General features: G+C 40.4%; 1 protein-coding gene across 1 annotated transcript in view; it reads left to right on the top strand.

Moving 5' to 3' along the window:
- The window catches only part of TESK2 (testis associated actin remodelling kinase 2), an 80,166-nt gene extending 64,671 nt beyond the window's left edge, over positions 1–15,495 (top strand). Inside the window, exons 6-11 of the mRNA XM_048312505.1 lie at positions 283–365; positions 2,179–2,254; positions 3,928–4,011; positions 5,115–5,201; positions 8,659–8,794; positions 10,627–15,495. Coding sequence (XP_048168462.1) covers positions 283–365; positions 2,179–2,254; positions 3,928–4,011; positions 5,115–5,201; positions 8,659–8,794; positions 10,627–11,639 — 1,479 coding nt within the window. The 3' untranslated portion in view covers positions 11,640–15,495. The remainder of the gene's footprint in view (positions 1–282; positions 366–2,178; positions 2,255–3,927; positions 4,012–5,114; positions 5,202–8,658; positions 8,795–10,626) is intronic.
- The last annotated feature ends 325 nt before the right edge of the window (positions 15,496–15,820 follow it).

Genomic DNA, 15,820 nt, shown 5'->3' with positions numbered 1-15,820 from the left:
AGGGTATGTGCTGCCTGTGGCTGCCTGCCTTCTCAGCAAGTTTTTAAGTGGATTATTAGGTAAGTGGAAGGCTGTTTGCAGCATCTTAAGTTTGACAGACGTGATTGTGCAGGGGGATGGTAGGGGAAAAGTGTTGTTGCTCTCAGACAAAAGCTTCTCATAGATTAATATCTTCCAAACTGTGTTTTGTAGTCTTTTTTATCTATTTTTAATCTGGAATGTTATAGAGGTTTCATGCCCAGACAATAACTCTTCTGTTTGGTTTTCGTTTTGTTTTTCCAGAACTGCTTAATAAAACATGATGAGAATGGATACTCAGCAATAGTTGGAGACTTTGGTTTAGCAGAGAAAATTCCTGATCACAGGTATGGGAGCCAATCTAAATGGAGTGAGAATTGCAGGACAACTGCAGGTCAGAGGCTCTAGTGAGCCAGATCCCTGGGGCTATTATTGCACTCTGGTACAGAATTTGCAAAACATACCCTCAGTCTTCAGTCTGGAACTGCAGGCTGGATAGCCAAGATGTTCCAGCCTTAATTACTGTCCATTTTGATATTTACTGGTGACATTTATTCTTCAAAAATGTTCCAATCACTAGAGGATTTGCTCCAGCTTTTCGGTAGATCTTTTAAGCTGGTATTTGGGAATTTTGGGTTTAAAAAAACCCAAAACACAAATACAAAAATACTGTCCAACATTCTGGATTGGGATGATTTTGTAATAAATGTCATTTGTTGATTTCAAGCAACTTTATTATCTTTCCACTTTCATAAACAATATTCAGTGGCATTCCAGCATTATTCTTGTTTAACCTCTGGGTTAGTTTTTAAGATCCAGGTTTATAACAGAGCAAAATAAAATTAATTATAAAATTACTGTCTAACATTATCTTACCATTTTACTTTCCCTAGGATGAAATTATAATCTTAACTCATTTGAGGAATGCACAGGGGACTGTCACAAGCTATTGTCACAATTGAAAATAGTCCTTTTGTCATCCCTCCATTAGAGAGATCAAGGACAAGGATTTCATTGTTCTCTCTGTATATTGACTTGTGTATTTCAAAGTATTCTGACTGTGAAATGTGCTGTCAGATTTTCTCCAGCGTGTGCTTCTGCGTAAAATAAATAAAAAGCCTTCCAGCACTTTTGACTGCATAGAAAACAATAAAAGTTGATCTCAGCTATGCACAGTTTTTAAACTGCACATATCCAAAAACTGTATCTTGAGAGGTCTGAAGGCTTGCATGAGTATTGGTGAAATTTTGGATCTTAAAGCTTAAAGTGAACATCTTAATTTCCAAACTACTGATAAGTACAGCCAGTGTTTATCTTGTAGCTGCTGTGGAGTACCCAGTGAAGTGCTGAAAGCTTCAGCTGTGTTCAGAGGAACCCATCACAAAATCAGGAAGGCACTACAGGTGCCTTAATGTGTCCTTAATACCCAGCTTTGAGATGCCCTGAAAACTGAGATTACAGTTAAGGTAGCTTGAGACTAAAACAAGCAACATTACCCACTATTTTGTTTTTATCTAGCTTTACCTCCATTTTCAAATGCAGCTTTGTTCTTTCCAGTTGGCTGGTAACAAGCCATGCTACTTTGAGGCCTTCAGAGTCCTTTTCTTTTTTAAATAGGTATTCCCTCAAGGTCAGCTAGGTGTAAGGCTGGAGGCCTTTTTTAAGGCCCCACTATTCAGCCTTATGGAAACTCCAGGTTTTTCAAATTGGGTCTATTCTGATTACTTTTAATTTTTCCATATTAAAGGATTCATCTGGTCAATCTTGATTTTTAATTTTTTTTTTTAAATACAGTTAGCAGATCTTTATTATTTTAAATACAGTTTGACTTCATTCAGAGCTGCATATACATGTAGGGATGATACTTGCATGTCTTGCTGGGTGAATGGAGAGCTTGGCATCTAGCCCAAAACTGATGTCCACAAGCCTTTTTATGTGTAGATGAAGGAACCAACTCTGCCAAGAGTTTGGCAATAAAAACTATTGAACAGCCGTGATCTTAAAATAAAACATTCTTTTAAAGTGGCTGGGTACTTAAAAACTAGAAATAAAATATGAGTAATTGATTGGGAAAGTTAGTAGCAATGCTTGAGCATTTAATTAACGGTTCTTCCTTCTCTCCCACCACCTCCTATCCATATCTATCCCACATCTATATAGTGAGAAGTTACCAGTTGTGGGCTCACCCTTCTGGATGGCACCAGAAGTTCTCAGAGATGAGCCCTACAATGAAAAGGTAGGTACATGATATAAATGCAGTTAGCTGTCAAATGTTTCTCTTCTGTAGTGGTATGCAAGATTTAGAATTTCCATAATATTAAAACTATTGTTATTTTCACTTGTGGTGTTTCTGTACTCAGTAGATCATTCAGACTGAAGGAGAGTGAGAGTTAAATAGCTAATGTTTTTAATTCATGGTGTGTAATCTTATATGGAGATAGAATTGGCTTTAGGATTGTTCTCTGTTATGCTATTTCCATTCTGAAACACCCCACATACTGAAATATAGTAATGTTTTGTTGATCTAACACAATTTAATTTCACCAAATCTCATAAGAAATGAAGCAAAGTTGCTTCCCTGACTGTACACTAGTGAAATCTGGGTAGAAGTAAAAGGTCTGTGTGTAAATTTGCACGATTCTCTGTGTGTGTGTATATATATATGGATGGATGAGTGTATATATATGTGTGTGTATAAATATGAAATATAAAGCAGCATGTCTTAAGATGAGAGAAAATGTTGTCCATCAATGCCTTGATGAGAGAAAATGTTCTCCAAAGGTATTCCTAAGTCTTTCTGTTCGTATCATCAGGAAATGTTTCTTTCAGAGGAGGATGAGATCACACTGGGTTTTAGAAATGGTGTTTTCAATCAATCTTTTCTTTACACAGGAGTTTCTGTCCATTACTTCAGCCCTGCCAGTGTAGCTTTTCTGTGATAAAGCCCATATCCTGTACCTCTCTATATCTAGAAGTCAATAATCTGTTTAATTTGTGGTACTTTTAACTTGCAGGAAAGCAGTAACTACCTCAGTAACAGAAGTAATAATTACCATTTCAAAGCTTTTAAGGAGTTTTAATTGACCTAAATTAATAATAAAGTACCCAAATCTATGGTGCCACATTCTTTATTAACCCTACCAAGGGGAAGACTAAAGAGGAAGCAGCATGAAAGGTGACATACAAGCCAGTCTGATACATAAGGGATGAGGGATGCAAGCTTCTGATCTGCAGACTTGTATTCCATGTTTTCTTAAATTCTCTTACCCGAAAAATTCAGGTGGGTGGAAATCTGAGGAACTGTGCAGCTCCAGAGGTAGTCAGATAAGTGGTTACTAAACGTCATGGAAATTGAGCACTGATACACAGTGCTGCTAGATATCTCAAGCTTTGGGAAGACTGTTTTCTCCAGAGGTACTGAACTGAGAAGAGGAAGATGTAATTTTTCTTAACAGCAGCATTAATGTTCTGGCTAGGCTGTGATCGTGTGTATTCTAAACCTGTTTTTCTAACCACAGTGATATATAGGCATGTCATGTTTTGGCTGTGTTTTTAATTATTCCCGTGTGTAAGACATCAAATGGAACTTCACTATTCTTTGTGCAAGGGAGGATTTTTTTATTTTTTAAATTTTTACACTGCTGAATTAAGAGTGATTTGGTGGGTTTTTTCTTTTTTTTTTTTCTTGAAAGAATTTTAAAGTTATTGCTTTTGTGCAACAAGAATGCTTTCTGTGAGCATGTATTTCTTCACACAGAAAATGTTAGCTCTAATGCTGTTGCTCAGTGTTGTAAGGCTGTGGTGGTGTTGTTTCATGATAGCCATTTGGGGTAAGGAGAAACTCAGTGGCAGATAAGAGCGCTGAGTATTCATAGCTGAACCATGTGTCTATTCATTTTTTTCTCTCAGGCAGATGTGTTCTCCTATGGCATAATTCTGTGTGAGATTATAGCAAGAATACAGGCAGACCCGGACTATCTCCCTCGCACAGAGGTGAGTGGTTGTGTTTACAACATTGGTGGGAGGTGGCGAGTCTGCCATGATAACGGCTCAGCCTTTAGAACTTCTGCCACTGCTGCCAAAGATAGGATGAATAGGTGGGACATTAAAAATAGCCTGTAGAAGGCTGTTGCTCTTTATGCTGTTATTGTAGGAAGCTCCATTGAAGACACTTTCTCAGAGAGTTTGTGCTGCTGCAATCCTCGTGGGAATCCTTTCTGCCCCTAACTGGCAGTACATCGAGAGCACTGCAATGCAAACTCTTCCTTTTGTGGAGTGATAGCTCATGTAGACTTCTTGCCAGGTTCAAAACGGGGCACTTTAGGCACACTGCACGCACTAAGCCGCCCCCCCTTGTAAAAGGGGCAGGGGCTCTGTTAACAGCAGCTAAAATAAATTCACCCTTATTTTGTGTGGACTCTACTAAGCACTGTGGATCTGAGTTATAATTGACTAATTAAAGATACTTTTTTTCTTTATTCATCCCATCTGCAGGGCAGCTTTTGACCCTCGGTGGGGGTTATTCCAAATTGTCTGTCCCCCTCCATTTCTGAAAATGGAAAATTGTTTAGGTCTCAAACTGCAGTAAATAAGAGATCCTTTTTTAGTCTGCCCTTCAGATTTTATAGACATGCACATAAGGAACTGGATAATTTGTATTACCAGTACCATCCACTGAGAAGTTAGCCATTTTAACTGATACATTTCCACCATAGCAAAGCCTCTGGTTTTAGAGTAGGCTGTTAATTTGCACTGTGAAAGTCACTATAGTGAAACATCACAGTATAAGGTATTGTTTCCAAATGCACATGGGCAACATTTCAAGTGCAGTGGACCGCATTTGAATCCAGGAAGAAGGATGGGCTTTGATGTCAGCCCATTGTCTTACAGCTATCCTGTATCAGTAATCCACACTGGGAACGCTGCAGTTCGGAGTGTGCATGAAGTTTTCTCAAACTCCTCTGTAATTGTGGTTGCTGAGAAGGTGTTCATGGTTATTCCTGATAATTTCACATAGGGACCCCCTAAAAAGATGATGCTTTGAGCGAGATGGAAGACCTAATTTATTTCTCTATGCTTTGTTGTCATTTGTACAGAATTTTGGATTAGATTATGATTCTTTCCAGCACATGGTGGGAGACTGTCCTCCTGACTTCCTCCAGCTGGCCTTCAACTGCTGTAACGTGAGTATCTTACTTCAGGGGGAGAGATCTAAACTGGAGTTCTCCAAATCCCTCTGGCTTTTGAAGATAAAGCTTAGAGCATTTACAGAAGAGACTTGAAGAGCTCACCTATAGAAGCAATGTACCCAGAAGTCCCTTTCAGTTTTTATAATCCTTCCCTTCCCCTTGCTAAAAGGTTTGCCTTGTGTTTTTGCAATTCTGTGTTCTGTCATGCCAAACAAATAGGTCTGGCACACTGAACAGCTTCTTGCAGGCTGCTCAGGCTGATCATAACCAGTTGGATGCCATTGACACTGGCTAACCCTCGGGCTGACAAAATCCAGCTGTTGTTGTGTGCAGACCTCCTGAGTTACGAAGGAAGGACTGAGTTGCTCTTACAAACAGAGGGGACAAACAAATCAAGAGCAGGCATTAAACTGCTCTAAAGTGTCTATATGATGCCTTTTGGAAAAGGGCTTTGACATCCAAATCCTTAGCCTGTGTCATAAAATCCAAACTTGGACCGAAATGATTTAATATCTGTAAGGCTATAGGCCATGTGCTGTATGGAGAGAATTTTCTGGCAATTATTCAAGTAAAATTGTGATAGGGCTGGATACCTTCCTGGCTCCTTATTGTGAAAACTCCAGGGAAGCAGATCTCTTCTGCTGGTTATCCTGTAACAGAGTTGCTAGTACCAATGTATAGTAAACCAGTTTATATAAAATAAGAGAACCTGAGCTTCCACCACATTCAACTGAAGTTGGGAATGTCCAGTTTACTCAACTTAAGTAGAGGCAGCTTTTAAAAATTTTACTGCACAAAACTTGGCCCTGGATTCACAACCAGGTTGCGCTGGAACCGATGCCAGCACTGTGTCCAAGTGAGTGCTTTGAAGAAGTCTCATCCCTTTGTGCTTTTGATGGTTATTTTTGACCCAGCCTCTCTCTTTACTTTGTATTAGTTCAAAAGCCCACGCTCAAGGAGAGAGCAATATAAAGGTGAGAATGGGGGCAATGACTGACTGCTGCTTTTGGCACCACATAGCATAATTTAATTCTAAAAGTGTTTGTGGAACTTACTGTGGATGAGCTATGTAGCTCCTCTTGTTTCACCTTAGTACAGCAGAGCTTACTTCACCTGGACAGTGGTACATCTGACTCGTGTTGATGAAGTGCTTTGATTACATGAGCACTAAAGGGTTTGGTTAGAGGTAGGATTTGACTTTGGAAATCTCAACTCCCAGCTGCAGACTCCAGAAATGGTACTGCATCCAAGCACATGGTGCATGATTCAAAGCAATTTTTCAACTCTGAAAATCAGAGTAAAACTGTTCATGAAGGAAGCGGCAGTAACCTTATATTCTCATGTAAGAATTTGGTGTGCTCAGAAAAAATCGGTTTTCTCCTACTCATTATTGTCAAATGCAACTTCCTGTATAATAAATGTCCCTTCACTGAATTGAAATGGAAATTACTGTCTTGTGATCCAGCCATTAATATGCTGATTTCAGTGTGGGGCATGCTGGAATTCACATACCACTCACCTAGGAGAAGGAAAATGGAGTAAACAGATAAAGCTTTCTCATATCTTCCTAAACATGCTGTTCTTCAGTAAGAGGTGATTGCTGTGGTAATTTGCTCTGAGACATGGACATTTATATAGCTTTTTATTATTTAATAGGTCAACAAGGTGTGAACTGTATAGCCCAGCTGAACTAATGTGCAAAGCCCTAAGATTTTCTACAGCCAGCAAATGTGTTTTAAGGCACACTAAGAAAACCAGCAAAAACTGACATGTATGAGTAGTGGATTAAAATTTAATTTACTGTTACAAAGTGTGAGGGTTTGTAAATAAGCACCTGCAAGGAAGGCTCCCCAACAATTTTAAGCATACATGTGGGAATATTTAATAAATATAATCATAAATTATCCTGCAAAAAGCTTACCAGGATGAGCTAAGCTGTGGGCAACTGCTGCTTTGAGAAGGAACCTTCTCTTCCATTTGATCAGAATCTGGATTTCTCAGGGATGGAAGAGACAAATACTGCTCTGAGTAACTTTTCCGTTGCTGCTCTTGTCTTGGAACTTACCTAGCACAAATTAAAATAGCCAGAGAGCTCTTTTTACTTCCTGTGACTTCCTGTAGCTTGCAACAGCTCCCTGAGATTCCCAAATTAGTAAGTTTGTCAGGGTACAGTGTGTGCTTCAGTGCTGCCCCTGCCCTACTCTTTCAGTGAAATAGGGAATGCAGAAAAATATGTTTTCCAGTGCCAGGAAATTCCAGCTGCTGCTTTAGAACAATTTTCTTGCTGCTCTTGAGCTCTTCAAGTGTGGTTTCTTTGTTTGGTTTTGTTACTGTACATATGAATTTTTAGCCTTTTACCCCTTGTTGCCAGAAGGTGTTCTGGCATTGCTGATCATACCAGCTCTCTTCAGAAAAATCCATCTCAAACAAGCTGCAGGGCAGTATCAGGGAGGTCTTTGGGGTTTGTTGTGTACAAAGCACTACTGTTCGCATTGTAGAGGTGAGATCTGTCTGGGCTTGTCCATTCTGAAAAAGCCTTTAGAAGGCTGGAAACAGCAATCAGGTCAAGCGGAATCTTTTCTATTACTGGAATGAAGTGAACTTTCGGCTGCTGAATTAGATGTTGCTACCTACAGTAGTGAAGCCTATGACATATATACAGGGTCAATGCTCAAAATGATGAAATGCCTTCAAAGTTACTGCTTAAATGAAGCTGCTTGCCCTGTGGTACAATTTTAGTGTTGGACTTTGTTTAGAGATCTGTATCTGCTAGCATGAATAAATAAATACACACTGAGAAATACAGACTAATGCATATTGATGAGTAGGGGGAATATTTTACCTGGGAGATTTTTCTTTTTCCTAATTTATAATTTTGTCAAATTATATAACCACCCTTGCTTCCTTACAAGATAGACCAGTATACCAAATAGTATGGCTAATTAACAGATGGAAAAATACAACATTTTTGGCTTTAAAATCAGCAGTGCCATTTAGGTCTGTTTTAATTAAAGCCACAAGGAGATGATGGAAGAATTACAATCTTTTAAAGACTGACATAGCTGTGTTGTTTTGTGTAATCCTTTTGAAATAACATTGGTGTATAATCTGTTTGATAACCAGAGTCCAGAAAGAAATCCTGTGCTATGCAAGCTGTTTCAAGCAAACCAACCAACCCCCCTCACAAAGCATGAATCTGACAGTTTCCCACCTTTTCAATTTAAAATTTATCCTCTTCATAGAATATTTACAAGTTACTAACTAAATGTGAGAGGTGTAATAGAGTACTGCTTTTCCCCTTCTTTACGTAGGATTTTTTGTAATGACAACACACTTAAAACTGTCTTGAATGTCCTCAGTTTCCTCAGATTGTCCCTCTTTCTGTCCACTCTGTAAGCAGAATAGCATGGACAAGCCCACAGGGACTTACTTGGTTTGTGTCCATTCACAGATGGATCCAAAGTTGCGTCCTTCATTTGCTGATATTGTCAACACACTGGAGGAAATGTTAAACCGCCTGAGGAATGAGGACTCAGAGAGAGACAGAAAGTTCTTGAACCTTGACAACAGTGAAAGAAAACCAAAAGGTAAGTGTCTGTATTGTACAAACATTGCTTCGTGCTTATAAAGAGGAGACAAAGCTTCATATTTTGAAAACTGGTATTTTGGCTATATATGGTGTTATTTACAGTTTGTGAAAGACTTTACGCAAACACTGAAAATTATTCTGGAGCAATGCTCTATACTTTGCATTGCAGAATGTCCTCTGGTGAAAAAAAACCCCAGCTGTTTCTTAAAGTGCCTGATAAGATTCTGTCCCCAAGCTCTTGAGAGGAAATCTAGAGTTCATTTGGGAATAGTTTTGTAAGTTGCTAATAGTATATGAAAATCCATCAACTTTTTATTTATCACTGCCATACTTAGTACATATACATCATTTCTTTGGTGTATGTTACATGTAACATTTAGAGGCTTCTTAAATTCCTTCAGGAGGAAGAGCGCAGAAGATGCAAGAGTATTATAAAGTACCTAGAAATACTCTGAAAGACGAGAAAAGATGAGTCCCAGGTCTGCTTGGGAATGTTTGCCTTGAAAGGTTTTCTCTAAAGCTGTCTGGTGCCACCTGGTGTGGGGAGCAAACTCTTGTAGCCTGGGCCGTATTCTGACTTGGGTGTTTTCTGTTAGTACACTTCTGGCATTAGAAATTTAAGAGTACATTAAAAATAGTTTCTCATATTATGTGGCTATACAAATGTGCAACATATGGACATACCTGTCAATCTGTAATATAGTTGTAGATTGAAATAATTATTCTCTACTTCAAACCACATAGAGTTAATGCATGTGGTAATTCTCCCACACCTGGAAAGCATCTAAAAGAGGTATGAGTTAAAAAGGAAATTTGTTTTGTTTGTTTAGGGTTTTTTGTTTGGGTTGGGTTTTTTGTTTTGGAGTTTGGGGTTTTTTTTCCTTTTCATTTTTCTGGCATTCTCCCTTTGGAGTACATGTACAAAACAAGTACTTCTCAAAGAAGTGTTACATGCTGTTCTTTGACTTGCATAGTGTTTCCTACATGGAATGACTGTAGTCTAAACCATGGCAATATTTAAAGGGAAAAGTGAAAATCCCTATGTGCTTATTCTGGAAATGGTAATCAAAAGGAGATATCACTTCTTTATACCCATTTGTTATCACTCTAACATGGCTTTTCAGAGGTTCCTTGAGAGCCCTGCCAGATACAGATTCCAAACATTCAAGGAGTTAACATCTACCGTTTTCTCATCCTAGTCTAGTGATACAGCTTTTATTTATAAATATATGTATGTGTGCAATAGGTGCAAATACACAGACATATGTACAACTTTTAAACTCCTATTCATTAGGGTCAGACTCTCATATATCCCTAGTTTTGTACTGGATAATGTACTGAAAGAAGACTGGGATAGAATGATTTAAAATCTTGCATGGTACAAGGAGGAACATTTATTTTGGTCTTAGACATTTCCCATCAGGGTGAAAAAGTCCCAGTTTCTTTGGCAGCTGTGTTTTGTACTGGTTCTCTTTTGTGGTCAGTAGCACCAACAGACCGTGGGCAACCTCTGCTGGAAGCCAGGATGATAAATCCAGAAACATGCAAATTGTTCGTCTCCAACACCACCCTGTGCCATCTCTGCTGTGGCAGTGTACTGGCAGCAAGGAGGTTTGAAGGGGCTCTAAAATACACTGAGAAGAGAATGGTGTACTTGTGTTTGTGCAGGAACTTAAAAGGAAGGAGCAGACTTGTGCTTATGGAACATAGTTTGGAATATCAGAAATGCAGCTCTTTTCTTTACAGTTGTCATGAAGGCTCTGAGAGTGAGCAGACATACAGCTATATAGAGCTTCTTTAAGCTAAGAGTATTTCTCTTTTTCTACTCAGGATCAATTGACAAAGGACCAGGAGTAAAACGTTTGAGTTCCTTGGATGATAAGATCCCACCCAAGTCACCCCGTCCGCGTCGGAATATCTGGTTGTCACGCAGCCAGTCGGATATCTTCTCCCGCAAGCCTTGCAGGAAGATAAATGTGCAGGACCCCTACTACACACCAAGCAAAGGGTTAGGCCGGAAAGTTAATCCCTTTAGTGCCCGGGAGGACCTCAAGGGGGGTAAAATCAAATTCTTTGACATGCCAAGCAAGTCTGTGATTTCACTCGTGTTTGACTTGCATTCTCCAGAGGCAGGTGGAGGCCTGAAAGCCAGCCAGTCCCAGTTCCGGCAGGCATACAGCACAGACTGGCAAGAACTTTCCCTTCTTCCTGGGAGGAGATGCAGATCACTTCCACTCTCTCCTGAATTACCACACAAGGAATATGGCCTGTTTGGAGGACTGTCTTCAACTGTTGGCAGGTGTGACCCAGCCCAGTTAGGTGCAGAAGTTCGGCAAAAACTCTTGAGTAGCACAAAATACGGTGTGTCAGAGATTCCCCCCTTTCACGCCAAGCCTCACAGACCAGAGTTTCTTCTTGCACCAGGACAGGAGGAGGATATGGACTGTTCAGATGGGCCAGTGGCCCAGGAGGAAAATGGGTTTTGCCCTGTTGAGAACACATGTGGAGATCCAGTGTGTGATCAGTCATTAGTGCTGGCCCAGTCTGGGCCACTATCTTACAAAAAGCTCCCAGTTGAGAATTCAGTGAACTCTGAGGGACGTGGCTCCCCACAAATGTTTTCAGGTTGTCTCCCTTCTGAAGAGATGGAGGTAGAAGATGATCTATTGAAAATTACTCTGTTAGAGTCTACAAAGCCTCTGTTCAGTGTTAGTCCTTCCACGGAGCTGAAGAGAGAGGCATGGCCCTTCAGGGAGCAAGATGGGGACAGTCCTGCCCTGTTGTCTCAGACCTCCTCCAACATCTCAGCAAGTGGCAGCACAAAGTCAACTTGTGACATATGAAGAGAGGGCTCAAACTGAATGTGTCCTTGAGAGAACAGTTGTTCCCAGTTGCTTAAACTGTTTTTCTGCAGTGCTGGGCTTCACATTTGAAAGAGACTCAATGGATGGTGGAAGCTGGCTGTCAGACAGATAGCTGCAGACAGTGTCTGAAGAGACTGATTATTTTATAAAACTCTAATTCAAATTGTGCTTATTCCCTTTCCTGATTTGTGTTCAGAGGGGGAACTACTCCAGCCAGAATGGCCATGTGGGTCCTACAGCCCTTCCAAGAGGCAGCAGCCAGAGCAGGCACCATGTAAACAGTTTGACCTGGATTTCCAGCACAGGGCATTTTAAGGTCTTAAGCTCCATGTAGAGTAGAAAGAATGACCCTTAGATTTTTCCCTCTTCCTCTGACTAACCAGCTGCTCTACGCCACTGCAGATTAGTCATTAACATTCTGCATCAGTGCACGTGAGTTGGAGTCCCTGTTTTAGAAACAGGCACAGAAGTCTTTCCGAGCTATGTTGAGCAGATAGGAATGCTCTCTGGTCCCAGAGCTGCTTTGAATGCTGTTGTAGCATTAAACAAGCTCTTCTTTCAAAAGCAGCAAAAACAAAACCGCTCATGCTGGTCACAATCTGCAGGCTGAGTCACATGACAAATACTTTGCAATTAACAAGAAGAATCTGTTCCCTGGTGTTTCATTTTCCCTTGGGATTTAGTAATGATGTTTAATACATTTGTGCAGGGAAGCTCTCTTCCTTGTAAAGCTCTTTATGTACCTCAGCCCAAATGTGGAGGAAGATTTGCCCAGGGCACAGAGAGGCATATTCCAGGCATTGCCATTTCTGGGCTTCTGAAGAAACTGCTCCTGAAAGTACCAGCTGTACTGAGCTTTTGGCAGGGGGTGGCCTCTTATCTCTGAAGAGCTGAGTGGACATCATAATCTGTTTCCACAGAATAATTAAATACAGTAGCTACATCACAATTGACTATTAGCACTAAACTAGAAGGGTCACATTCACCTTCCTCTCTGGTACAACATCCCATCTCACTGATTTCACTGCAGTAATGATGGCTCCTCACCAGACTGCTTGACAGAGGACAGGGATCTCCTGCTCAGGGGAAGTTGCCAGCAGTGTTGTAGCCCCACAAGTGCTCTTGGAGAGGACAACTCACAAGAGGGCTTTGAATTGTCAAACTGAAGAAAATTAGCTTGTCCCCAATTTACTTTTTGTTTCCTGTACAGAAAGAAGCTGCTGTCTTTATTGGTTTCTCCTGTCATTGAATAAGATAATATTTTTTTAAATTTTTTTTTTTTTTTTTACTTCCCTCCACCAGCAGGTACCTGTGAAAGAAGCAGCAACATGAGCTTTATTGCTGCTTGCTGGAACCAGCACCAGTGATCCCTGCTCTGGGATGCAGTGTATGGGAAAGCTTGTTCTGTGACATTTGTGCAACATCCTGCCCTTTTCCACTATCATCCCAAAAACATGGGATTTAAAAGTTTTATTTTATGGGGTTTTTTAACCTATAATTCCTAAGTGAGGTAAACATTGCACACCTGCTGAGCAGATGGTAATGCCGCAGAATCCAGAATTCATCCAGGTAGCCTGTTACAGTCTTCCTGCTTTATTGTAAGGCTGGATACTGCAAGCTAGTCTCTGATGGAAGCCAGACTATTTCTACTCTTCTCCCATCTCAAAGAAAGGATGAAGAAAGCCATAGTTCTTTCTTGGCTGGGGTGTGTATTTCTCCAGAGGTGTAGGAGGCTATTCTGTGAGTTACAGCTGTGACTTCCTCTAGTGAAGTATGTGTTAACCTGAGCAGCAGTTCTCCCTTTGCAGTGGCTGCCATGAATGAAATGAGAAACCTGGTGTTGCTGAGTTATTAAATACAGTCCATGCCAGATTAGGCAGCTGTTGGCACTTTCAAAGAGAAAATGCCTGTGCTAAGATCACCCCTTTTGGCCCACACCTCTCTGCCTCTTGAAGGTGCTGATCTGTAGAGTAGTCTCTGTCTTCTCTATCATGTCTGCAGAGTGCAGAGCAGCTTGTATAGCTGCCAGCGTGTGTGTGTAACTTCGAGGACAGAGAAACATCAGAACTCAATTGCCAGTGAGTTGCCTGCCTGGTGCCCGCTTGCTTTTGCTTTTTTTTTTTTTTTTTTTTTTCATCTTTTTATCTTTGCTACAATTGTATCTTCTGGGAGGGAAACCATCAGCACCAGCTTCTGTTGTCACAAGATGCATTTAGGTGTGTGACTTCAGACAAACAAGCAATAATGAGTAGTTTACTTTTGGATCACCACGCTGAGGGAAGCTGTCCGGCACCCTCCAGCAGCCTGACCAGAGAGCACACGCACAACTCTGGCTGCTGCCCTGGGGCTCACGTGAGTGAGCCCTGGCTGTCAGTGCTGTCACCTCATCATGAAGACTGCTGCCCTCTCTGACACTGACTGCAAAGCTTGAGCAGTCACGCTTGGAGTATCTCCAGGGCACCCATTGCAGTGACCTCATCTGTTCTCTTACACCGCTGTCTTTACAATGTTTCCCTGGCCTGAATAGCTCTTACAAAGCAGCACAGCTAAAATTTTATTTTCTTAAATGTCCGCTCTAAGCACAACCAGTTGACGTGCATTGGGCACAACTATCAGCTTTTCTGGTTCTTTGTACTGAGGTGGAGATGTCAGAAATAGAAAGGCCAAGGACTGGCAGCTCAGACCTTTCCTAGATTGCTCTGCATGGGAAGAGGCATGTGTATGAAACTGGAGTAAAAGATCATTTTAAAAATTGCAAAGTGGTTGCTGAAACCCAGTGTTTTCAAGGGTCTGGATGCAGTTGTAAGTCACTACATCTTGTCCCTTTGGCTGCATAAGGCTGAATCTAGGCTGCACCTAGTAACTCTTAGGTTTTCTGCCTACTGGGGTTGCTTTTCTACAGAGGGCCATCTTCTGACAGCTACTGATAAACATGAATTTGAACATGTGGTCAGCAAACCCCTTGTTTTATAGTGATGTGACAAATTTTATTGTGATTGGATTTTACCGTGATTTTGACTTTACAGGAGCAGTTCTTGCTCTTTTAAAGTACTTTCTACACATTGCTACACATCTCCCTGAAGAAATCAAAGATGTTTTTAATTCACTTTAAATCTATGTTGAGTTCATTTAAATGTCTGTTATAAGCTATTTTTGTTGTGGTTGCAGGTTGATAAAATGCAACCAAGAGAATGCATGTGAATTGCTGCCCTTCAAAAGCAGCACAGCCGAGGGGCTGTAGCAGACTTGTACTTGTTGGAGAGGCATTGATGTATTATTTGTAACAGAACATTGGTATTTTTGCCAGTACAACTAAAGACACTTGAATAATTCCTGTTTGCACTTAATGCTATTGTTTATATTGCATGTCACTACATTTCTATGCAAAACAAATAACCTTTTTTTTGGGAGGAGGGGCAGCCAGATATTTGATTAAGTATAAAGATCTTTGCGAGATGATCTATTTTCGTATTTATGAAGGAGTTTTATGTCTTAATATTTTGCAGTCTGTAAATAGCTGAACTTGTAATTAAAGGTTTAGGAAGAAGTTTGTAGCCTGTGTATAATAGTAAGTTAACACTGCCAGAAAAAAATCTTTGCGAAACAACTTTTCTAATATTGCAGATATTTATGAATATGTAAAGAAAGCACGTCTTTTTATGTTGATTGACCTTCTGACTTTTTTGAACTATAGAAATGGTCTATGTTTTATTGGAACTGCAATAAGAAGTAACCAAAGATGAATCCACTTAAATATTTTCATAATTTTTTTCTTGGTCAGGTTTTGTAAACTTTCCCAACTTGCTTTCAAAATAAAAATGAAATCAAGGCCTGAGTCTTGTGATTAAGAGGACAACTCCAAGTTTAAAAAGCTGGCTCAAATGCTTACTTAAGCTACAAATGCTATTAATATCTGGCTTGAGATTGTGTTTGCTGTTACTCAGTGCTGAGTTATACACACGGAAAACTGTCATCCTCAGTAAGTGTTATTTCTCTCCTGCATCTCGTTGAAGTGTTCCACTATTAAATCCATGAGACTCAAGGATTTTTTTTTTCTGCTCGGTGTTACAGTGGTCTGAAGAGTAGGCCATAGCTTCTGACCTACCAGATAAGATGGCTTTTGATAGCAGCCTCCAGGGCACTTGCCATGGTGGCTGCTC

This window comes from Corvus hawaiiensis, chromosome 9 (assembly GCF_020740725.1).
Source record: "Corvus hawaiiensis isolate bCorHaw1 chromosome 9, bCorHaw1.pri.cur, whole genome shotgun sequence".
Taxonomy (NCBI): Eukaryota; Metazoa; Chordata; class Aves; order Passeriformes; family Corvidae; genus Corvus; species Corvus hawaiiensis.
Note: the sequence above shows the minus strand (reverse complement) of the source record. Positions and strands in the feature narration are given on the sequence as shown.